We start from the raw sequence: 26,461 nt of genomic DNA, 5'->3' as shown, positions 1-26,461 counted from the left end.
TACATCGATCTAATGTAGAGATGTCAGAAAAACAATGTGATCTAATGTAGGCTGGGAGAAAAAAGCTCCAGGCAATACGAGTGTTCAAATCAATTTGTAAGCATGCAATAAAAGCAAGTCACTCAACCAGAATTCAATATTTAAAGAATTGATTCAGGCAATGAGGGTGTTGCTAACAAGATAGGCATTTATTACAAATTGCTTTTAACTAAGCCTTTTGCTAGACTATTTTAGAAGGCAGTTAGGATTCAACCACATTGTTGATGATCGACAGGCCAGACCAGGTACGAGGAACTGATTTCCTTCCCTAAATGACATGAGTGAACTAAAGGAATAACAATCCAGTAGTTCATGGTCACCACTACTGTTGCCACATTTTATTCAAGACTTCTTTAACTACTGAATTTAAATTCCCCTATCAGCATCGCACCTCCATTATGCATTATGCCTTGCGATTAAACCTTCTATGAATCTTGCTAAGCTTCATCGTAGTGTGTTCAGTATATGATACTTGCTGTATAGACCTATGGTGGGATTTGAATTTATGCCTGTGGATCATTAGTTCAGATCTCTGGATTGCTGGAGGCTGGACTTGTGGATAGCAATGAGCATTGTCGGGCAATACAGCAAGATATAGATAGGCTGGAAAATTGAGCGGAGAGGTGGCAGATGGAATTTAATCCAGATAAATGCGAAATGATGCACTTTAAAAGAAATAATGTAGGGAGGAGTTATACAATAAATGACAGAGCCATCAAGAGTATAAAAACACAGAGGGACCTAGGTGTGCAAGTCCACAAATCCTTGAAGGTGGCAACACAGGTGGAGAAGGTGGTGAAGAAGGCATATGGTATGCTTGCCTTTATAGGACGGGGTATAGAGTATAAAAGCTGGAGTCTGATGATGCAGCTGTATAGAACGCTGGTTAGGCCACATTTGGAGTACTGCGTCCAGTTCTGGTCGCCGCACTACCAAAAGGACGAGGAGGCGTTCGAGAGTGCAGAGAAGGTTTACCAGGATGTTGCCTGGTATGGAGGGTCTTAGCTATGAGGAGAGATTGGGTAAACTGGGGTTGTTCTCCCTGGAAAGACGGAGAATGAGGGGAGATCTAATAGAGGTGTACAAGATTATGAAGGGGATAGATAGGGTGAACTGTAGCAAGCTTTTTCCCAGATCAGAAGTGACGATCACAAGGGGTCACGGGCTCAAGGTGAGAGGGGCGAAGTATAACTCAGATATTAGAGGGATGTTTTTTACACAGAGGGTAGTGGGGGCCTGGAATGCGCTGCCAAGTAGGGTGGTGGAGGCAGACACGCTGACATCGTTTAAGACTTACCTGGATAGTCACATAAGCAGCCTGGGAATGGAGGGATACAAACGATTGGTCTAGTTGGACCAAGGAGTGACACAGGCTTGGAGGGCCGAAGGGCCTGTTTCCTGTGCTGTACTGTTCTTTGCTACTTTATTAACATACATAATGGTATTAATTTGATGAAGCACGAGACCCGATTTTGGGTCAAGTGGGCAAGGCAACCATTTATTATCTATTTCTAGTTGCCATCAGATGGTGGTGGTGATGTGCCTTCTTCTTGAATCAGTACTTTCTTTGTGGTTATGGTACTTCCACAATGGCAGTAAGTTGGAAATTCCAGTGAAAATAAAGCAATGGCAATATATACATTTGTCCCATGTCCAGGAGGTCTTGTGGTGCAGTGGATAGTGTCTCTATCTCTGAGCCAGAAGCTCCAGGTTCAAGTGCCACCCCAGGATTTGATGACCAAGGAAGATGTGTTCATAATATGGGCTAACAAGTTGAGTTTCAACCTGCAAAATCCTTCCAACACACCAATGGCAGGTGGTAAGAGTGGGAGAGACACTTGGTCAGCCATATTTGATGTGGCAGTGCCCCCTCAAGCTACAAGCCTCTGGTAGCAAATATCTGAACACAGAAAAAGGGGGGAAATTAAGATCCACGTTAATCAGTTAGACCGTGGGACTGGATGATAATGCATTTCAGCAGCGCGTAATTGCAAACTTAATGCATCTTTTGCCTTCCACTAATGTTGATCTCACTGCAGTGTAAAGTTCATTAAACATTCTAATCCTGAAAATACATATTGGTAAACATTAAAGAATGACTTCAAAGCAGCAAGAACTACTTACATAAAATCTGGCATGTGAAACATCGGAAGGCACTGCTACATTATAAGGTCCTACAGCTTTATAAAGGCATCGATTGTGTCGTACCAGCACACCCTGTGGCCAAATTGTTGTTTCAGACCATCTGAGGGGAAAATTAAATGGTTTATATATGTGACATAATGCCCTGGAGTTGCCACTTGGGTGCATTTGGTGACACAAACTGTTAGTTTTGCCAAGTTTCTTCTCTCTCAAGTTTCTGCACACTCGTTGCATATTGGTGAATGTACAATCTGCTACGAGCCAGCACAATTGGGCAACATTTTAGAACCTAAGTAAACGTTTTCAAAAAAGGTAATTCTTGATGTACTGAAGGGGGGAAATTTAATGTAGTCTGATTAACACCGCTAAAAGCGGTTTCATCACCAAAATCATATTAATCAGTGTGTAGTAGCCCAATTTTAAATAAAAATAACTTTAAACAAAAACTACACTTAATCATTCACCTGGTATATTGGTGTCAATTAGTCAGCTTAAGTAAATTTAAGTCAAAAGCATTGTAAATTAGTGTTCTTTCATCTAAAAATGACAGCTTAACTTTCAGAGCCTCCTCAAAGTCCCATATATGGGCACAATGAGTGGAAACGCACCATGGTGATTAATATATGGGGTAGTCATTTGTGTCTTCAAGGCCACCGTCCAATGCAAAAGCTTGATTTGTACTCAGCATAATTTACACTTGAAATTCCAGTATATTTAGCATTGGTTGACCCATTTCAGGCAAATTGCATTGAAAGAACAGTGTCTCAGATCTCTTCTTTTCCTTCCCTGAAATTGCATCCACTTTTTATCTGGCATGGAACCCAATAAAAAGTCACCCATTTCTATCACCTTTCAGTTCAGAAACGTTAGCCGTTTCTTTCCCCACGAATATTATTTTCAGGTTGTTTGTTAGATTTCCAGCTAATTATTCCTAAAGTCCTTCAGACAAATAGAATGAGATCTTATTTGGCTAATTAACTTCAGACAGACTAAAAAAGAACTTGCCATCTTACTTTCTGCTGCCCTCCCTCCAAATAGAAAATGTAATCAATTTGACCCAGTGAACTGCCTACAATAATGTAAAGAACCAGTGTTTAAAACATGTCTTTATATGTAATGTATTGTACACAATAAGAGTTTAGTTTTCTGTTCAAACTGCAGTACATGGGCTGTTGCCATGCTTTTTACATATCAATATGAAGACCAACATAAACGAACAAGTTACAATATCCACTGTGTCTCAGTGATCCTTAAAAAATTAAATATGTCTATAAACTTACCAAATTTTACTCGTCAAATCCATGCAAATAGAAGTTAATTTTAAAGTAGCATGATACCACTGACATTGGTTTTGCGCCAGTAGTCCATACATCTGCCAACCTTAAATCAAGGCGGCATTTTCTGGCAAGTTTAATATTTTCAATTAGTGCACGATATTTTAGCCAAGTGGAACTGAATGAAGATAACTTACATGTGTTGTGGCGTGTTACTGTAAGAACCATGTTCCATCTTCTGCCATTTCCCCAGGTGAGCAGCTGACTTATGGAGTAAGTCACAATATCTAGGTGGCAGTAGCTGGCTCATCAACATCACAAAGGCATTAACCCAAACCATTATGAGATGCTCACAGGACCACCGCATGTCATAGTACTGTGTACTCTGCAAGAGTCAGAGAGAAAGAAAAGAGCAGTTTGAACAAACAGTGCTTCAAGAACAACTCTGAACAGCTAGATGTTTAGGCAGCAAGTTTCATAACTAGCAGCTACTTAGTAGAACACAGTTGCAAAATTTGAGAAAAACCATGATTTGGAAAGCTGAATAATTAGAATATGTGATCATATATTAATTTTAACAATGCGTATAACAAATCTTTTTGCACTAAAAGTTAAACATAGGGCAAATTTGGAGGTTTAGCCAGTTCAGAAAACTGCTGCTGACTGCAAATGATTTGACAATCAGACCCATTTATGTACAGTTCCTTTTCCACAGTACACTAACACAACAAAATTGCAAAGGAAAATATGAGTGAATTTATCTACTCAATGAGTGTGCTGTTCTACCATGTAGAGCAGGCGGTTCCTGGTTTGATTATTGAGCTCCACTGAGTTAGCAAACTTCCTCTGAGCAGTTTTAAACATTTACAGCAGCTTGCTATTTACGATGTGGAGGAGGACAACGTCGTGGCAAAAACAAAAATCAGCCAAGATTCTTACTCAGGATTACTGCTGGCAAAAAGTCATTACAACAGTGAACTCAGTTGTGTTGGCCTCTCTGGCTACAGATGAGGCAGTGGGGCTGCTACCAGTTTTGCTGCTGCACCTATTGCTTTCGGGAGAGGAAAGAAGAAGAAACCGATTTTAAAAAATTATGGAAGCCCATTTTCAATTTTGATCTAAACTTCTGGTACAGCAGAAGTCTTCCTGTCATTTTAAAACCTCTCCAAATCATTTGACTGCAGAAGCTTGAAAAAGTAAGGTGATTAACATTGTAAGCTACTTGTTTAAACAAAGGTTTTTCAAAAAAAATGTGCAACTTGCAATTTCCAAAAAAAAAAAATCATCATTACAATTTAATGCAGATGTTCATAGCAAGGCAGATATCACAACTTCTCCCTACTTAGACCGTATGGCTAATGCCTCACCAGGACCTGGTTCAAGTTTAGAAATCAAGAACATAAGAAATAGGAGCAAGAATAGGCCATTTGGCCTTTCCAACCTGCTTGGTCGTTCAATAAGATCATGGCTGGTTTTCTACGACTCTAGACTCTACCTTCTTGTACTCTCTCTATACCACTTAATTCCCTTAGTTTCTAACAAGCAATCAACCTCAGTCTTGAATATTCTCAATGTTTATGATCCTCAGCCTTGAGGTAGAGGATGCCAAAGGTTCACAACCCTTTTATGGAGAAATTTATCTCAGTCCCAACGACTGTCCTTTTATTCTGAAACACTGACTCTAACTTTAAACTCCCCTGAGGCGAGACATTCTCCTGGCACAGACTTGTCTAACCTTTTCACTCAGGGCCAAATTTGCATATTTTTCCCTTCTAGGGGCCAATGAGAAAATTTCGGCATTATAAGGCTTCGCACAACAACTCAATTTCAAAAAAAAAGTTGAATTTTAAGGAATGAACAATTGTTCAGCAAGGGTACACAATCAGAGCAAAAGATTAAAACAGAATTTGTGGGAAAAGTCAAAGGGTGAGGTGATGAGAGCGAGTGAGAAAACTCCAATGTGGTGCAAGGTAGACACACTATGTTGTGTACTCACTCCCACACACTCCGTTTTAAAGTTAAACTATTATCTATACTTGGAAGGACATGGCAAGCCAGGCCTGATGGTTCAATTAGGTCACCTCTCATTCTTCAAAACTTAAAAGTCCAATTTCTCAGAGGCCAATTCCCTCATTCCAGGAAGTAGTATAATGAACATCTGTTGCACTCTTCTAGGGACAGTCTATCCTTCCTTGAGGGAAGGAGACGAAAATCGTACACACTAGTCAACTAACTTATCATTTGTTGGCAAACCTTACGTAAGAATGTGCAAGTACCAAAAGGCTATCATAGTTTGTGGAATTATACTGCAAACTAGGTTCCTAGCTTCAGAAGATGGAGAGAAAATAAGAAATTTAAAGAAAAGACTAAAGCTACCTTTAGTATTCTGGTGAATCAATGTGATAATATATTATCCGCACCTTCATAAATTGAGGAAGGCAGCTGGATATCAAAAACAGTGGACATATTTGTTGCTCCAGTATCATATAGACATTCATTTTCACAACCTATTTTACTGGTATCTATATATAAAAAAAGAAGAAACTGCAACTAATTAGGGAGATTCTGTTTGCTTGCTTTCTGGAGCCCAAGTTGGCTTGGCTACCTTTGGGCTTCTCTGTCCTTTAAGCAAGGTGCTGTTTCGTTTTGATATTTCTAAATCTTTTGTCACTGTTAAAGTGGAATCGATAGTACATTCTACAAGGATTATTTCTAAGCTTCCTTGCTGGTTACTTCTGTTTTAAGCATAAAAACAGCTTTGCAGAGTTTCAAATATAGAATTATGTAAAAGGCTTCAGAAATTTAGTCCAAACTAGAAATAACCAGGGAAAATACTTTGAACACAAAACACCCGACTAGCAAAAATCTAACATTTCTGTTTAGCTAGTTACATTCTGAATGACTTGTGTGACATGGTCACAAAGCAAATCTTTTGTTCAAACCACATTTTTAGCGGTTGATTGCTATCTGTGGAGACCAATTTCCATACTCTAACTATAGTAACAATATTGATGCTACCAGACACTTGGCTCAAACAGTGAAAGACATTTTTGTACACCATTGGTTTTGACTTGTTGGTAACATTCTTGCTGAATCAGAAAGATGTAGTTCAAGTCTACCACATCAAAATAAGTACATAATCTAGGCTGACACCAGTGCAGTCCAGAGTGTTATACCAGTGGAGATATACATCCGAATTTCTCTGTCCCGCCCGCCATGGGAATTGTAGCAGGCAGTGGGGCAGATTATGCGACGGTCCGTTGACCTCGGGTGGGATTTTCTGGTTTTGGGGGCAAGTGCGGCCAGAAAATCCCGCCCATAGTCTTTTGGATGAGACAGAAAACTGAGTCCCCAGCTGCACACTCAGGTGGATATAAAAGATCCTATAGTATGATTTTGATAAACAGCAGGGGAGTTCTTCCTGGTGTCTTTGCAAATACTTAGTTTGGTGTCCTTGCTAATATTTATCCCTCAACCAACAAAAGTGTGGTCATTCTCACATTGCTGTATGTGGAACCTTGTTGTGCACAAATTGGCTGCCACATTTCCATACAAATGGCCATACAGCAAAAGTACTCCACTGGTTGTAAAGAACTTTTGGGGCATCCTAAGGTTTGAATGAGATGACAGTAATGCAATTCATAGAATCATAGAATGAAATTATTTTTCATTTTGCTTTACTGGAAATTAACAAAGATAATTGTTAGGGATTACAAGCACATATCTTGAAATTTAGCACTTTGTAATTCCAGCTTTGATTTGGATTGGTTGGCATAAAAATTAAATTTTGAAGTGCAAACTTTTTAGTAGCTCATTTAAAAATATTACATTTGCATAACCATTACAATGACCTATATGCAGGTGGAAAGGTAGAATTTTGTTTGATAAAGGAACCTGGAATCCCATTAGAATGATGAGATCCACATTTATCAATTTTCACGTGCAAGCAGAATCCATTAAAATTTGCAAGATATTAAATAAACAAAGCTAACTTTCTGGGTGGACTGACTGTTTAAAAATGGGCCAGAATTTTCTATCTATCCATTCGTCACGCTGAAACGCTGCACAGACAGGACAAGGCTATGAACACAGTGCCATTCAGCTTCTCTCACAAATTTGATTTACAGTAGATAATATGGAACATCTGTTCTGCCTACTTCAGCAGGTGTAGCAATGTAGGAAGATCACATGTGTTGGAGAAAACCTGGGTAAACTCACCTTAACAAAACAAAGAGGCAAAAAAGCTACATAGTAGGCACTAAATAGGGAATTGAAGAGAACCTCTTTTATCCTTTTATTAAAATCTGCTTTCAGACATTCAACCTCATTTCGAATAAGGTCTGGGGAAAGAGGGCAAGTGTGAGCAGGAATGGACGTTGGGTTATTAAACTGTTCTCTGAATGATTCTCGGAGGAGTGTGAAGAAGTCCTTTGGCCTGACCATGGCTGTTTCCAGCTGGTCATTTAACAGGAAGCCACATTCAGCTGGTAATGGTTGAGTCCGATTTTCCTGGTGGAAACAACACAGTGGCACATAAACACCAAATCTGAAAAAGGGAAGTGAACAAACCAGTATCAGTGACTGAAATTAAAATTGTAACAGCAATCCTGTTAAAATGTAGACATTTGTAAATTGAAAATAAATTAACACATTTAATTTAATCAGCCCATAGTGCATTTGTTGCTATGCATTATTCAAAGCCTGTTCTAAGGACAACTTGCAGGATTGCAACAGCAACATATACATTTTTGGGTGTTAACTACTGGCTTGCCTCATTACATTTTAATTTCAGAGTTTATTGCTGTTCACTCAGCCAATAATATTTAACAGCTGCTGTTTTGGATTGGTATCCAAAAATGGTTTGAAGCAACCAAACATCGTTGAACACAAAATGTTAAGTTATTATACTTAAAGAAATGGCCAAGCAACTGAATACATACTTTGGTTCTGTCTTCACAAAAGAGGACACAAATCAGATGCCAGAAATGTTGGAGAATGCAAGATTTAGAGAGAGAAGAAGAACTGAGGGAGATCAATATTAGTACAGAAATGGTGCTGGAAAAATTGATGGCATTGAAGGCAGATAAATCCACAGGGCCTGATAATCTACATCCCAGAGTACTTAAGTGGCTCTAGAAATAGTGGATGTATTGGTGGTACGAGTAAAGGAGTTGTGGGAGGGGACCCGGGTAGGCCTGGAACAAGGAATGTTCCACATACCCCATAAAAGACAAGCGTAGCTAGGACCCATGTGGGTACCCGTTGCTATTCCTCTGATTTGGAGAAAGTGGGAAGAGTTAAACGAGAAGTTGCTGAGAGACAGAACGAGTTCAGCCAGGTGGAGGAGAGTGGTGGTGGATGCGAATTGTTCAGGCCTCTTTTCAAGAAAGAAGTGAAGAGCTCTTAGGCTGTCCTTGCGTGGGATGGAGGTGGAGAGAGATTGCACATCCATGGTGAATAGGAGGCGGTTAGGGCCTGCGAACTGGAAGCTGTCAATATAATGCAGGGCATCAGTGGAATCCCGGATGGAGGTGGGGAGGAATAAACCAGGGGAGTGAGGATGGAGTCAAGGTAAGAGGAAATAAGTTCAGTGGGGCAGGAGCATGCTGACACAATGGGCCTAACAGCACAGTCCGTTTTGTGGATTTTGGGAAGTAGGTAGAAGCAGGCTGCCCGGGGTTGGGAGACTTTGGGGTTGAAAGCTGTGGGGGGAGGCATCCGGTGGAAATGAGGTCGGTGATGGTGTTGGAGATAATGGCTTGATGTTCAGTTGTGTGGTCATGGTCCAGGGGGAGGTAGGAGGAAGTAGCTGAGAGTTAGCACTCAGCCTCTGCAAGGTAAAGGTCAGTACGCCAGATGACAACAGCACCCCCTTTGTCGGCAGGTTTGATGAGAATGTCAGGGTTGGACCTGAGGGAGCGAAGAGCGGAAAGTTCGGAAGGAGAGAGGTTGGAATGGGTGAAGAGGGCAGAAAAATTGAGATGACCAATGTCCCAGCGACAGTTCCCAATGAAAAGATCGAGGGCAACTAATTGTCCCAGCGGGGGTGTCCAATTGGAGGCAGAATGTTGGAGGCACGTGACAGGATCTGCGGGGTTTGCAGGGGTCAAAGTTTGCAGATGATACCAAGTTGGGTGGGAGGGTGAACTGTGACGAGGATACAGAGATCCTTCAGAATGATCTGGACAGGTTGGACGAGTGGGCAAATCAATGGTAGATGCAGTATAATTTGGGTAAATGTGAGGCTATTCACTTTGGAAGCAAAAACAAGGCAGCAGATTACTGACTGAATGACTGTAAATTGGGAGAGGGGAGTGTGCAGCGGGACCTGGATGTCCTTGTGCACTAGTCATTGAAAGTAAGCATGCAGGTGCAGCAGGCAGTAAAGGCAGCAAATGGTATGTTGGGTTTCATTGCGAGAGGTTGAGTACAGGAACAGGGATGTGTTGTTACAATTATACAGGGCCTTGGTGAGGCCACACCTAGAGAGTATGGTGCGCAGTTTTGGTCTCCTTTTCGGAGGAAGGACGGTCTTGCTCTCGAGGGAGCACAGTGAAGGTTTATCAGGCTGATTCCAGGGATGGCGGGACTGATATATGAGGAGAGAGCGACTAGGTTATGATTGTTTTCGCTGGAGTTCAGACGAATGAGGGGAGGATCTCATAGGAAAATTCTAACAGGACTAGACAGGGTAGATGCAGGAAGGATATTCCCGATGGTGGGGGAATCCAGAACCAGGAATCACAGTCTGAAGATTCAGGGTAGACCATTTAGGACGGAGGTGAGGAGACATTTCTTCACCCAAAGAGTGGTGAGCCTGTGGAATTCATTAGCACAGGAAGTAGTTGACGCCAAAACATTGAATATATTCAAGAGGTGGCTGGATACAACACTTGGGGCTAATGGGATCAATGGTTATGGGGAAAAAGTAGGATTAGGCTATTGAGTTGGATGATCAGCCATGATCGTAATGAATGGCGGAGCAGGCTCGAAGGGCCAAATGGCCTCCTCCTGCTCCTATCTTCTATGTTTACTTGTGAAGTACAGTCCATGTAACAAGAAATTTGTGAAAGCTAGTAATATTTTGCATTAGGAAGGAAGTACTTTGCGATACAAATCCCCATAGATTATTCTTCCCTTTGGTCCTTCTAAGCCACTGTTCCATGTGCTAGATTTAGTACAAAAGCAACAAACTCCATGGCCATTATTTAAAACAGATCTTGTCTAAATCAGGTTTGTTACTGAAGCTCAGCATGTAGTTGAGCAATAGGAGGGGGTCAAGGTGGGAGGAAGGGGGCGGTGCAGGAGGAACACACCAGAGGTAAAGAAATGGAAAGAGAAATCATTGCAAGTGATATTAAATTAGTCTAAATTTCTTCCATCCCTCCACTGAGGAAATAAACCAAGCCACAGCAAGAACAGGTTCAAATTTTTGTTTGCAGAAACAAGGACAAATATCTAGCTAATGGGGATAACTGTAGTTTTGTTCCCCTTACTTGAGGAGGGATGTAGTTGCATTGGAGGCGGTTCACGAGATTGATTCCAAAGATGAGGGGTTTGACTTACAAAGAATGATCAGGCAGTTTAGGCTAATATTCCCTGGAGTTTAAAAAAATAAGAGGAGATTTAATTGAGGTGTACAAAATGATAAGCGGGATTGATAAAGAAGTGGAGAGGATGTTCCCCCTTGCAGGACAATCTAGAACAAGAGGTCATAGTTTTAGGATGAGTAGCAGATTTAAAACAGAGATGAGGAGAAATTACTTCTCTCAAAGGATGGTGAGTCTGTGGAATTCACTACCTTGCGGCATGGTGGTAACAGCGGCATGGTGGTAACAGCGGCATGGTGGTAACAGCGGCATGGTGGTAACAGCGGCATGGTGGTAACAGCGGCATGGTGGTAACAGCGGCATGGTGGTAACAGCGGCATGGTGGTAACAGCGGCATGGTGGCACAGTGGTTAGCACTGCTGCCTCACAGCTCCAGGGATTTGGGTTAGATTCCAACCTTGGGTGACTGTGTGGAGTTTCCACGTTTTTCCCTTGTCTGTGCGGGTTTATTCCGGGTGCCCCGGTTTTCTCCCACAGTCCAAAGATGTGCAAGTTAGGTGGACTGGCCGCACTAAATTGCCCCTTGGTGGAGGTTAGGTGGATTAGCCACGGGAAATGTGGAGGGTTACATGGATAGGGTGGGGAAATAGGGCCTGGGTAAGATACTCTGTTGGAGAGCCAGTACAGACACGATGGGCTGAATGGCCTTTTCTGCACTGTAGGAATTCTATGACAGATTATTAATTAGTAAGAGTTTGAAGGGCTATTGTGAATGGGCAGGTAAATGGAGTTGAGGCCAAGATAAGATCAGCCATGATCGTATTAAATGGAGGAGTAGGCTCAAGGGACTAAATCACCTACTCCTGGTCCTAGGTATGATTATGAAAGGTTTATTTGATTTATCATATCTCACACACACAGTTTCATTAACGTTCATTCTCACAACTTTGACGGTAGGTTGCACCTGGAGTAATTCACCCCAGCATCTCAAGTGTAAAAAATTCATTTTGGAATTTAGCAAGAGTCATCAGTGAATAGCTGAGACATGCAGCTGTATAAGGTTCCATGTTGAACTCAACTCTGTTGAGTTAGCTATCAAAAGTGGGACAGCGCAACAGGCATTACAATAATCTTTAGAACACTAGATAAACGGATGGAACAAAAATTCAGGAACGTCTAATGGAATTGTAGCCAAAGAATTATCTGCAATTACTTCTCTTCCCATTTAGTTACCTCTGGTGACCTCCCCCCCCACCACCATCTATTCTCGACCCCATCCTATTTCTCAACTACATGCTGAGCCCCAATATTATCTGAAAACAGCATTAGTTTCCGCATGTAATCGGATGGCCCCCAGCTCTGCCACAGAGTGGTTTCAGCATTCTCTGCTTTTTATTTCCAGATTTTGAGCATCAGCTGTCTCTTCCAGTCCACGGTGCATCTTTCTTTCTACCTTTTAGCACTAGACCTTGGTATACAACCTGATGAATTAGTTGAAACTCTCTTCCACAGCATTACTTAACCTGCCCCCATTCCTCAAGAATCTGAAGAAGTCCTTCAAGCATCTTTCCTCTAGATTCTTCAGGGATGAAATGGCTGTAAACAAAAGGGACTGAAAATATTCTGGGATGAGACATTATGTAATTATTGCGCTTTTCAATGTTCTGTAGTGAAACGCAAATTATTTTAAGCCATTTCAAACAGATGGAATTATTAAATGGGTTAATTTTCCTTTTTTTACCCTCTATTACCATCAAGGCTGTGCACCAATGCATTTGTATCATATCACCAAGGTGAACTCAGCATTCATTCAGTCAGTGCTTCTAATACAGGATGAAGTCCATACAACAACACAATATGATCTTACTGGATTATGTACATGTGAAGAAAAGCAAAGGATTATGGCAGGGCTTCACAAACTATTTTCAAATGGGATTCCATTTTGACTAACCATTGCCTTCTCAAGGGCAATTCAGGATAGATATCTGGCCTTGCCAGCAGAGCCCATATCCATACATGAACATAAAAAAACCTCTGAAAAATAAGGTGACCCCAGGTGCCAGCAAAAACAGAACAGCAATAAAGTAGCATAGTAACATTCAGTATATAATTATTACAGATTGCATATCACATAATACATCATGTAAATATAAAGCGTTTTTAAAGTACTTTGTAAAAATGTTATTTTACACGCTTGTAAGTTTTATGCAAGCTCTCCATATTCCCTGTGACAGAAAACTGTGGTTATAACCAGCCCCTCTCCCGTACTACAACATACCAGCCCTTCTCCCCTCTTCCCCACTCTCTCCAAATACCTTTCACTCACGCAGCAGATCATCTACCCAACCTACTATTCACTTACTTAGTAGATTTTATTCCCAACTATGACCGACTCCTCGCACCTGTACCAGACCGAGACTCCGGTTCAGCATCTCCCCTCTCCCTCCACCACCGAGGCCTGCCAAATCACACAGACTCTGGCTCCAATGTTCCCCACCACACGCCTGAATCTATTTAATTTGTCCCATTCCCTTGTATTTTACCCATATCCTTGCACAATATTCCTTTTCAAGTCCAAGTAACTATTGAATTGGCTCCAAATACCCTTTCAGGGAAGTGCATCCCTGATCATAATTCACTACATAACAAAATCATCACCGCAACTCCCCACATCGCCACCCACCCACCCATAGTTCATTTGCCAATGCAGCACAGCCTCAGTGGTCAATGTGCTATTTATCCTCTTGTTGTTGATCCTGCCAGTGAAAACAGTTTCTCCCTACTTTACCAAATTTAGTAAATCTCCTTTGAACACTTGGTACGGCCCTTATATCCTTGCTAAAGCATGTGCCCAATTCTGGACACAATATTCCAGCTAAGGCCTTACCAAGAGTTCATAAATATTTAGTATAACATTCCTACTTTTGTACTTTTATGCCTCTATTATTAAAGGTAAGGATCATGTTTTTTTTTAAAAAACAGCTTCATCAACTGTCAATGTCATTATAAACAGTTAGAAAGTGTCTTCAGGATTTGTGCCCAATGTACGATTAAATTTCAAGAGGATCACAATTAAGTGAACCACTCATTGTAACCGTTGATACTTGTTTTTAGAAAAACAGCTCGAAGTTTTATAAATGGAATCTACATAAGCCATTTAGAAATCAAACATAAAATTCACTCTTCTCACTAGCCAACAGTAAAATATTTTAGTACTTACGGATATCCGAGGAAAAGGAGATTTAGCACAGAATGATTCCTAAAAAGATTGACAAGTGTCCAGCAAAGTACCCAGCCACAGAGCGTGAGAAGTACCAAACGAGCCACTATCAACAAAGTGTACCACACTATAGAGGTTGTACTGGTTTGAGATGCCTGCAAGAAAGAACTACAGTAACTGACAAGATTCCAGATTTGAATTGTGTGTAAATTAAGTAATTGAAGAAAATTATATTCAAATTAGCAGAAAAGCAGTCTAATCAGTCTTTACATAAAATTTGCTGCAAAATCTACACAACTGCCACGTTTCTTGGAAGTCAGCCCACAGACAGGAGAAAAATCACAATCAAAATTGCGGCACATTATGTATATTTAACAGTTTCAATGTAGAAATATTTAAGGCTGTGTATATTTAAGGCCGAGATAAATAGATTCTGGAATTCTTGAGCAGAGGGGGATACTGGGTTACAGGGAAAGGGCAGTAAAGTAGACGTGAGGAATGTTGGATCAGCCATGATCTTATTGAAAGGCAGAGCAGACTCGAGGGGCCGAATGGCCTACGCCTGTTCCTATTTCTTCTGGTTTTATGATGTAAATTATGAACAATGAAAATGACAAAGAATCAACATGGAACAAAAAAAATGGTAGAATAGAAATAGGTAGTGGGATTCAAGAATCATTTGCAACGCAAGACCATGCTGACATTGAAATATTGGTTAATAGGATGCTCAATTTTAGAATTATGCTAGGTTCACTGAAGCATAGAAAATTAAATCAGTGATACTCCAGGCCACTGATGACACTTGACGTATCACAAACAATCTAGTTGTAAGCCCATACATGCCCTCCAAAGGTCAGGTCATAAATACTGAAGAACCTCTGAGCCATATGGGGAAAAAAAGCTTCTGATTTATGCCACCAATTAACTACAATTTATACAGATTTTTTTTTAAAACATGCTCTGGGTTGGTACTAGCTTCTACTAAGACAGACATGCATATTCACCGGCACAAGGTGGCTATTTTCAGGTGGCAAAATATTCCAAACAAACTCACCTCTGAAACGAGGGTCCAAACCAGTCTTCGGGCCAACATTATAGTTATAAACGCTGCCAAGTGATAATCAATCAGATGAAAGCTCTAAGAAAGAAAAGTTAAATATTAAGCAAAATGATCACTCGTTAAGATATTACACAAAAACATCGGCACAGATTGATTTGTTAGAGATGTAATTTCACATGCCTGACACCAGACTCCCAAAACAACGACACTACTTCAAACTTTGCTATGACAAGAAACCTCCAGAACACAGAGGAAACACTTCTATTCTTGAAGAGATCCAACCAATCCATGGGAGTCCCAAGCCAGTGACAACTCAAAATAGAGGAATATTCGGAAAGACACTGAACGTCTCAAGGCGGCCTTGACCGGCAGAGTATGTGGATGTTGAAGTTTAGGCAGTGGAGGAAGTGCAAAGCCTCCCAAAGTAACTAATTTACCTGCCATTTCAAGTGTCTCATGCCCCACATGGTAGAGTCTACAAATCACACATAGGATTCTTTGGCCATATTAAAAGGCACAGAACTGTAGTGGAAGCAAGTCATTCTCAATCATGCTTAAAATAAAAGTAATTTCACAAGGATTAATAACCCCCACCTCTCTTTCTGCAGATCATGGACCACATGGAAGTCATAATCATTTTAATGAAACAAAACAATAAGTGGCAAGTGGCTTGACTGAGTGTTAACTCAGGCTAGAGCAGAAATGCATGAATACAAATATTCAATTCACTATGATAAAAGTGCCTCATATTGAAACTCCTGAGAGAGCGGAGTTGGTTTGAAGACAAACCAATTTTACAAATTATTTGCAGGAATTAGAAATTTAGAAACAAAGAATATAGGAGCAAGAGTTTTGATCTAGTTCGTAATGAATTCGTTTTATGCAACATTTTAGCATTAAAATGAATGCCTTGTAAAGGAATTCACAATGTTAAGAGAACTTGGGGTGGGGGGCGGGGTGGTATGCCAGAGAACTTTGCTGTAGCCACGTCTCTGGATTCGTGAATGGTTAATTCCCCCCCCCCCCCAAACAATCAGAGAAAACAGCAAAGTGTGCACATTTGGGTCAAGGCCTTCAGCCTTCAAGATTCCAGGATTTTAGAATAGGGATTATATGTACACATTGCTGAAACTGATGAATTACTCAAAAGGTAAAACTGATCCAAAAAAAATCCATAGATCATACAACGCACTTGGAAAAAAAAGTGAACAAAATTTTTAAAAGGAAAGAAATCTATACCTGGCTCAATTGTGAATTCCATACTCTATGACTTGGATCATCAAAAGACTGTTTGTAACATCTGACAATATTCTGTATCCTCACTTGTGTGTGTACTAGAACTTTCTGTCTTGGTTTAAATAGGCCACCCAAAATTTGTCTTGCAAATTAGAAACTAAAATTCATTTGCCATAGTAATAGGGAATCAATTTCTGGAACACACACTTTTCAGGCATCTGTGATAAAATTTCCAGTCTATGAATTAACATGACAGACATGTTTAAGGTCACTTTAAAAAGTGTATTATGACTCCTGTATTAATTTCACTTCAGATTCATAGGCAGAGAGAGAAAGTATTGGCCCATCAATTAGATGGTCCATGTGCTTATGGAAACAAAATTATATTTACATTGGGGTGATGGTCCTTTTAAGAACGAGGGAGATGATGCCTGGGAAAGCACCTTGCTTCCGGTAACTGATCATGTGACCAAGCTGCCAAGGAACTAAAGCAATAAATATCATAGAATCCCTACTGTACAGAAGGTGGCCATTTGACCCATCAAGTCTGTACTGACCACAATCCTACCCAGGCCCTATTCCCGTAACAGGACCTGGGTGGGATTATGGTCAGTACAAAAGGGTCAACAATAAGTTAATTATAGGGGTGAGAATATTACAGGTGTTAGTTCAGAAGAAACTTGCTACAGGAAATCTCTTTCACACAGTGTTCAGTTGAAATTATGAGTGCAGAAGGGTGCAGAATCCTAGGGAACTGAATTACTCTACTAAGAGTAAGCTGAACCACTAGGATAGCCAAGCTGAGAAGAGGGAGGTAGGAAATGCATTATGTGCAAGAATTCAGAGTTAAATATTGGAACCAAGAGAGTCTGGGAGGCTGTGTCGTAGTGATATTGTCGCTGGACTAGTAATCTAGAGACCCAGGGGTAATGCTCTGGGGAACCAGATTAGAATCCCACCATGACAGCTGGCGAAATTGGAATTCAATTAAAAAAAACCTGGAATTAAAAGTCTAATGATGACCATGAAACCATTGTTGATTATCGGAATAACCTACTTGGTTCAGTAATACCCTTTAGTGAAGAAATTTGTAATCCTAACTTGGTCTGGCCCTTTAAATGCCCTCAGGGATGGGCGATAAATGCTGACCCAGCCAGGAACATGCACAAATAAACAAAAAAGTTCTGACACAAGGTGGCTATGTTTAAGACGTGTGTGAGTGATACCCGGGTTGAGCTGAGCCTAAAACTTTGGGACATTTGAAAGAGATTTAAAGGGAGGCAACCTGGCCCAAGAACTCTGAACTCTCATGTGACCAAGTGGCTAATCTTCCAATTTCTGATAAGTATCTGATTTGAGCTTATTGGGGATGCAAGTCAAATAGGCATTGAAAAAAATCAGTTTCAAGAACAGCATAGTGTCTCATATTTGGCTGTCCAAATGCCAGATATTTTAGAAGTGACACAATTAGTTGAGAGTAAAATAACAAAAGAAAACTTAACTGGACAATTCGGCTGTATTGGCATGGTGTGACACCTGACTAATTATCCCTTTTCACTGCTTGCTTGCCAATCTGTTCCTGTGCTCCGAGCGACCCTTGAACATGACCTCACCTGACCCGACTTTACCCAAACTACCAGTGGCACCCCCAAAGTACCTGACACAAAATTGCCAGTTTTGAGATTCCTACCTACACGAGTATCTGTGATCATCCTACTTTTCTTATCTTTAGATTGACTATAATCTATCCCAAATAGTTATCAGTATTCATGTTCTTTGATTTTTACGTAGTAATTTTTTTTTCATTTAAACCATGAACACTGTGGCCTCATTGTTTTAGTAAATACCTAGATACTACATTTTTAAAAAAGCGTTACTGACTTTTACCAAGGTTATAATAGATAGCTCCAAGCACATGGCAAATACGACAAAAGTGGGAAGAGTTTTGGGACAGCTCCATTTCCCCTCTAGCAGCAGCATTAGAAAAAGTCAATAGATAAAACATTGGGCAAATGTTAATTAACTCTAGGGCTTCTTGTTCACAATATTCTAAGATTAGATGTTTTCCCCCTGAAGACATTATACAACAACACAGACATGAACAGAAACTAAATAAGAACCATGGACCAATTCACAGCCAGAGTACCAAACTACTTTCTTCAGTGACTTAAGGGGCCAAACAGCAAGCATGAGAGACAATGTTGTTACGATCTTTTGTCAGATCCTGGGATGGGTAAGATCTGGTTAGGGACCAATAACATCTTGTTTAAAGCAGATAAAAGGTTGAGATTCAAGACACCTGCTTTTGGAATATAGCCAAAAGATTCCACGGGTTTTGAACAAACAAAATAAAAGTGTTCCTAGTTTGTTACAAGTTCAGAAAGATCAAACAATCTACATTACAGATCTTATATTGTAGCATTCAGGGTAAGTATGAAATACATGTGAATTATCGACAAATTGTGGTTGGACATACCACACCACAGAGGAAATGACAGATGCAACCAAATCAAACTCCATAGGCTTCAGAAATCACCCCAAAGTAATCCACTGAGAGTCAACCAATGTCACTGAAATGGTCTCTCATGGGGGTTTCCAATTGCCACCTTTGTCAAATTGCCAAATCTTTGTCACTTCTTTGGACATGGGTGAGGTCCCTGAGGATTGGAGGACAGCGAATGTGGTCCCGTTGTTTAAGAAGGGTAGCAGGGATAACCCAGGAAATTATAGGCCGGTGAGCTTGACGTCCGTGGTAGGGAAGTTGTTGGAGAGGATTCTTAGAGACAGGATGTATGTGCATTTAGAACGGAACAATCTCATTAGTGACAGACAGCATGGTTTTGTAAGAGGGAGGTCGTGCCTTACAAATTTGGTGGAGTTTTTTGAGGAAGGGACAAAAACGGTTGATGAAGGAAGGGCCGTGGATGTCGTCTATATGGATTTCAGTAAGGCATTTGACAAAGTCCCACATGGCAGATTGGTTAAGAAGGTTAAGGCTCATGGGATACCAAGGAGAAGTGGCTAGATAGGTGGAGAACTGGCTTGGCCATAGGAGACAGAGGGTAGTGGTCGAAGGGTCTTTTCCGGCTGGAGGTCTGTGACCAGTGGTGTTCCACAGGGCTCTGTACTGGGGCCTCTGCTATTTGTGATATATATAAATGATTTGGAAGAAGGTGTAACTGGTGTAATCAGCAAGTTTGCGGATGACACGAAGATGGCTGGACTTGCGGATAGCGAAGAGCAGGATATAAATAGGCTGGAAAATTGGGCGGAGAGGTGGCAGATGGAGTTTAATCCGGATAAATGCGAAGTGATGCATTTTGGAAGAAATAATGTAGGGAGGAGTTATACAATAAATGGCAGAGTTATCAGGAGTATAGAAACACAGAGGGACCTAGGTGTGCAAGTCCACAAATCCTTGAAGGTGGCAACACAGGTGGAGAAGGTGGTGAAGAAGGCATATGGTATGCTTGCCTTTATAGGACGGGGTATAGAGTATAAAAGCGGGAGTCTGATGATGCAGCTGTATAGAACGCTGGTTAGGCCACATTTGGAGTTCTGCGACCAGTTCTGATTGCCGCACTACCAGAAGGACGTGGAGGCGTTAGAGAGAGTGCAGAGAAGGTTTACCAGGATGTTGCCTGGTATGGAGGGTCTTAGCTATGAGGAGAGATTGGGTAAACTGGGCTTGTTCTCCCTGGAAAGACGGAGAATGAGGGGAGATCTAATAGAGGTGTACAAGATTATGAAGGGATAGATAGGATGAACAGTGGGAAGCTTTTTCCCAGGTCGGAGGTGACGATCACGAGGGGTCACGGGCTCAAGCTGAGAGGGGCGAAGTATAACTCAGATATCAGAGGGACGTTTTTCACAGAGGGTGGTGGGGGCCTGGAATGCGCTGCCAAGTAGGGTGGTGGAGGCAGGCACGCTGACATCGTTTAAGACTTAACTGGATAGTCACATGAGCAGCCTGGGAATGGAGGGATACAAACGATTGGTCTAGTTGGACCAAGGAGCGGCACAGGCTTGGAGGGCCGAAGGGCCTGTTTCCTGTGCTGTACTGTTCTTTGTTCTTTGAAGATCCTGCCTTGGAATTATCTCCAAAGGTCACTCCCACATGGATGGCTTTAACAATGGCCCACCTCACAGAGTTTCTATCTTGCCTTCAGAGATCCCTTTTCCCTGGATTCCCAAGTACGTTCAAACACTAGCTCTTTCAGATCAATGGCCAGACCATGTGACCCACAATACACACTCTGCTAACTGCAGTTCTTTCATTAATTCAGAGCCTATTTCTTTACTTCCTTCTTTTTGCACACTTAATAAAACCTATTCCTGTCCCTGTATCTTCTAGCTGGCTAACTGCCTCAAGAAGAGTTGTTCACTGACCCTTGAACTGATCTGGGGACCTATTGAAACAGTCCCAGAAGGTCTCAACCTTGTTACTAAGAAGAACCAATGTAACAAGCATTGGAACATCCTGTACCTAAACTCCACAGACTTCTAATTTAGCACCCCGAGACACAATGAATTGAATGCATAACAATGTGTAGAGAAAGAGTGTGACTGCAAACAGGGAAGACACAAGACCATGGCTACATATAAATAACTCAGAGCAATAACAGTTCATCTTGTTGCTAGCAGAAGCACAAGAGAAGTGAATTTTTTTTGTTTATACATCCAATTCAACCCAATCAAAATCCAATTCCAAGTCTCAGCAAGTGAGACATTCCAGATCCAAGCTGACAAGACAGGCCGCTCACTTCCTGTCCTGGGCTTGATCTACATGATCCAAGCTGATTAGAGTCATAGAGGTTTACAGCATGGAAACAGGCCCTTCAGCCCAACTTTCCATGCCGCCCTTTTTTTAAAAAACCCCTAAACTAATCCCAATTGCCTGCATTTGACCCATATCCCTCTATACCCATCATACCCATGTAACTATCTAAATGCTTTTTAAAAGATAAAATTGTACCCGCCTCTACTACTACCTCTGGTAGCTTGTTCCAGACACTCACCACCCTATGTGTGAAAAAATTGCCCCTCAGAACACTTTTGTATCTCTCCCCTCTCACCTTAAACCTATGCCCTCTAGTTTTAGACTCCCCTACCTTTGGGAAAAGATATTGACTATCTACCTTGTCTATGCCCCTCATTATTTTATAGACCTCTATAAGGTCACCCCTCAGCCTCCTACGCTCCAGAGAAAAAAGTCCCAATCTATTCAGCCTCTCCTTATAACTCAATCCATCAAGTCCTGGTAGCATCCTAGTAAATCTTTTCTGCACTCTTTCTATAATAGGGTGACCAGAATTGCACACAGTATTCCAAGTGTGGCCTTACCAATGTCTTGTACAACTTCAACAAGACGTCCCAACTCCTGTATTCAATGTTCTGACCGATGAAACCAAGCATGCCGAATGCCTTCTTCACCACTCTGTCCACCTGTGACTCCACTTTCAAGGAGCTGTGAACATGTATCCCTAGATCTCTTTGTTCTGTAACTCTCCCCAACGCCATACCATTAACTGAGTAAGTCCTGCCCTGGTTCAATCTACCATAATGCATTACCTCGCATTTGTCTAAATTAAACTCCATCTGCCATTCGTCAGTCCACTGGCCCAATTGATCAAGATCCCGCTGCGATTGGAGATAACCTTCCTTACTGTTCACCATGCCACCAATCTTGGTGTCATCTGCAAACTTACTAACCATGCCCCCTAAATTCTCATCCAAATCATTAACATAAATGACAAATAACAGTGGGCCCAGCACTGATCCCTGAGGCACACCGCTGGTCACAGGCCTCCAGTTTGAAACACAACTCTCTACAACCACCCTCTGTTCTGTCAAGAAGTGGAGATGCCGGCGTTGGACTGGGGTAAACACAGTAAGAGTTTTAACAACACCAGGTTAAAGTCCAACAGGTTTACTTGGTAGCAAATACCATTAGCTTTCGGAGTGCTGTTCCTTCGTCAGATGGAGTGGAAATCTGCTCTCAAACAGGGCACAGAGACACAAAATCAAGTTACAGAATACTGATTAGAATACGAGTCTCCACAGCCAACCAGGTCTTAAAGATACAGACAATGTGAGTGGAGGGAGCATTAAGCACAGGTTAAAGAGATGTGTATTGTCTCCAGACAAGACAGCCAGTGAGATTCTGCAAGTCCAGGAGGCAAGCTGTGGGGGTTACTGATAGTGTGACATAAACCCAACATCCCAGTTTAGGCCGTCCTCATGTGTGCGGAACTTGGCTATCAGTTTCTGCTTAAACTGGTAGCCAAGTTCCGCGCACATGAGGACGGCCTAAACTGGGATGTTGGGTTTATGTCACACTATCAGTAACCCCCACAGCTTGCCTTCTGGACTTGCAGAATCTCACTGGCTGTCCTGTCTGGAGACAATACACATCTCTTTAACCTGTGCTTAATGCTCCCTCCACTCACATTGTCTGTATCTTTAAGACCTGGTTGGCTGTAGAGACTCACATTCTAATCAGTATTCTGTAACTTGATTTTGTGTCTCTGTGCCCTGTTTGAGAGCAGATTTCCACTCCATCTGACGAGGGAACAGCGTTCCGAAAGCTAATGGTATTTGCTACCAAATAAACCTGTTGGACTTTAACCTGGTGTTGTTAAAACTCCTATTCTGTCAAGAAGCCAATTTTGTATCCATTTAGATACCTCATCCTGGATCCCGTGAGGTTTAACTTTATGCAATAACCTGCCATGTGGTACCTTGTCAAAGGCCTTGCTAAAGTCCATGTAGACAACATCAACTCCACTGCCCTCATCTACCTCCTTGGTTACCCCTTCAAAAAACTGATTGGAGTAGGCATTGCACCTCCTCCAAGGCTTGATCTCATTTGCATCTTAGCCAAAAGGCCGAGATGCCGCTTTAAAAAATTGCTTCAAATGAAGCCACAATGTAACCGTATGACTTCAACCAAGTACAGCATGTCGATACTACACCTGATCTTAGCCAAAAGGCCGATTTAAGAGAAGTGAATTACAATATTTGAAATGACATTGATTATACAATTCAAAAATTCGTACGGGGCTTTACCAGAGTGCTTAGTTAATCTCTCATATCACAGTCTGCCTGTATGCAGACTGTACGCTAAATTAAATGGTCAGTCAGTTACAAATTTAAACTTGGAATTTATTAAAGACATGCTCACCAGTGAGGTAGAAGCAGCAGGGTGATTGTATGGAAACCACCAGACTGTTTTATAGATGTTAATATATTGGACAAGGAGGGCCATCAGCAGGTAAATGAAAAAAAGAAGCTCAAAGACAAGGCATCCGTCCGTTGGAAGGTCAGGAATACGGCAGTGACGGACGGGCTCTGGGGTAATCAGGGCAGTGATTGGAGGGGCAGACAGACCAATGGCACTGCCATTCCTAAAAAGGGAGAAATAAAACATTATTAAAGTAACAGAAAAAACAATTTGATTTAATGTAGTTCAAATCCATTTCATCGATTTTTTTAAAAATGCATGCGAAAACATCGAATCTTACTCAGCAACTTGAAAATTTTATTTTCTAAAGGGATGAACCTTTGATCAGAGAAATTCTGTTAAATGGGTGTGTAAAATAAGACACATGAAAATGAAAAATCTACTATTGCCATTTTTCAATTTAGAGTGGACAGATAACCTCAACTAGTTTGTCAGTCTAAGTATATTTTATTATCTTTGTAGGCTAGTCAGACTAGAAACTGGAAAGCTCCAACCCTTCAGGGCTCATGAATGACTGATGAGCAAGGCACGAATGCTAGACATCCAAACAAAATTGTTTGATAGAATGACATCTTCATGCGAGTCTGTTTTTTTTTTAAAAAGGTGGGCAAAGACAGATATCGTAACATCTGGACAAAGGGGAAAAGGTAGAAGTCCCTTTATTCTAAGGCTGACATCTGTAACAGGTTTACAAAGTATTTCTCAAGGAATGAGAGCATTGTACTGAGCACGTATAGTGATACTAATCTACAGGCAAGGAAGGATATTTACAGAAAATTTTAATCATTCTTGTGTATGGATTGTCTGTCTATTGGAATGTTACTAAATTGATGAGTGACCAATTATGTAGAGTGTCATCAAAGCAAAACAATACAGTTTCAACTTCTGCAACTAGAGGGAACTAAGTGCTGTAGAAATAAGAGTTTCCCCGCGTTGCTTTATCTTAAAGGGCCACATCGGTACGCACCACGGAGCCTCGGCTCCACGTGCAATAGCTTAAATCCATGTTCCCACATTTCTGCAACATGGACAGATTTATGTTCATGTTTTAATTATCACTTAATTACCAATCAGGCAACAGAACTTCCCAGCCCTTCAAATCCAATAGGTTAAAATAGAACAAAATAACAAAAGCACAAATTGCTCCAAGTTGCCTGAGTTTCAAAAGGCAGAAAGGTTTCCATACAGTCACCCTGCTGCTTCTACCTCACTGGTGAGCATGTCTTTAATAAATTCCAAGGCACAATTCAATAGGCACAAGATTATCCATGGCCAACTGGAAGGAGTGGAAAGCAGGAATATGGCAGTGATTGACCAAGTATTGATAAATAGTGAAGGTATTGTAAATTCAGAAGCCTACAGAAGATCAATGGGAGAGCTGGATGCCAAAAACAGTTGAAATTGTGATGTCAGAACTCATGAAACCTGCACTAGAAAATCCTTTTAAGTTAGCACGCTATATGCATCACAAAAAATGAGTTGGAGGGATACACAAGACATTTTCAAATATCCCAGGACATACAAACTTAATCACAGTCAATTCCTGCCGTTCACAGGGGTTCCGTTCCGGTTGAATCTCAAAACAGCAAAATAGTGATGGGAAAATATGCTTTTGAATAGCACTCATTAGGTTCCAGCCATGCGAGGGCAGCACTGGTTTGGGCAGTATTGTGGTGCAGTACCTGTATATGACAGATGGGGAAGCCGCTGGGCAATACATTGATGAAGAACCTGGCTATCAGTTGAGTTCAAGGTCCCATCTCCACACGCCATGCTCCTGACAGCTCCTCTGCTCAAGGTGGGAACTGCCGATTTGGGATGAAGAGAAAGAGAGCGCGCCTCAACATGAGGAAACCACGGATAACCGAACATTGCTCACATGATGTGGCATATGGAGTACAAAGCGGGGGTAAGTGAAAATGCGAACCATGAATGGCAGGACATTACTGTATATGAATGGCTGTTCAGAATCAGTCCACACTGTTGAAAATTGGTCGCCGTCTTACAAAAAGTTCATCCTTCAAGCAAATGATGTGCAATAGATTTCAAATACTGAGTGGATGAAAAGAGGACCCAGAGGCATTAAACTCCACCTAGGAGGAGTGAGGGAGAAGCAATGGGACCATTCATAGTGAGGGGCAAATACCACATTCATAAGCCCATCAATGCACTTTATGAATCCGGAGAGCGATCCTGTGGGAAGGAGGAGGAACAGTAAGAGTATGCATGCTTGTATGTTCTCAACCCATACAGCGGAGCCTAGAAACAGTAGTCTTGGACCCTCTTACCACTAGACTAAAACCTTGCTCCATCAAGCCCATGTGGCAGCTGGTGTGCAACAGCTACTCATGTTAAAAGAACTCATACAATGACATCTTCCATCGTTTAAAATCAAGTTCAGGACCTGGAGTGTCAGGATCCTCATGGACAATCCCAACAGTGACAGATCGGCACAGCGTTCTGCTATCGTTGCCCGGGAGCTCAAGTGTCAACATTGACATCCTCATCCTAAGCGAGACCCAGTGAGCAAGGGAAGGCCAGCTCAATCATAGAAGAAAATCATCGAAACCCTACAGTGCAGAAGGAGGCCATTCGGCCCATCGAGTCTGCACCGACCACAATCCCACCCAGGCCCTATCCCCACATATTTACCCGCTAATCCCTCTAACCTACGCATCTCAGGACTCTAAGGGGCAA

General features: G+C 41.5%; 1 protein-coding gene across 4 annotated transcripts in view; it reads right to left on the bottom strand.

The window, feature by feature from the left end:
• Positions 1–26,461, bottom strand: part of tmem39a (transmembrane protein 39A) — a 68,033-nt gene that overhangs the window by 550 nt on the left and 41,022 nt on the right. For all 4 annotated transcript variants that reach the window (XM_078232704.1, XM_078232702.1, XM_078232703.1 and 1 more), the window contains 6 exons: positions 23,705–23,927; positions 15,280–15,363; positions 14,226–14,380; positions 7,674–8,001; positions 3,653–3,840; positions 2,164–2,284 (listed from right to left, as the gene is read on the bottom strand). In XM_078232704.1, coding sequence (XP_078088830.1) covers positions 2,164–2,284; positions 3,653–3,840; positions 7,674–8,001; positions 14,226–14,380; positions 15,280–15,363; positions 23,705–23,927 — 1,099 coding nt within the window. The remainder of the gene's footprint in view (positions 1–2,163; positions 2,285–3,652; positions 3,841–7,673; positions 8,002–14,225; positions 14,381–15,279; positions 15,364–23,704; positions 23,928–26,461) is intronic.

Source organism: Mustelus asterias, chromosome 17 (genome assembly GCF_964213995.1).
Source record: "Mustelus asterias chromosome 17, sMusAst1.hap1.1, whole genome shotgun sequence".
Classification (NCBI taxonomy): domain Eukaryota; kingdom Metazoa; phylum Chordata; class Chondrichthyes; order Carcharhiniformes; family Triakidae; genus Mustelus; species Mustelus asterias.
The sequence above is the reverse complement of the archived record's forward strand: the minus strand, read 5'-3'. Positions and strand labels throughout refer to the sequence as shown.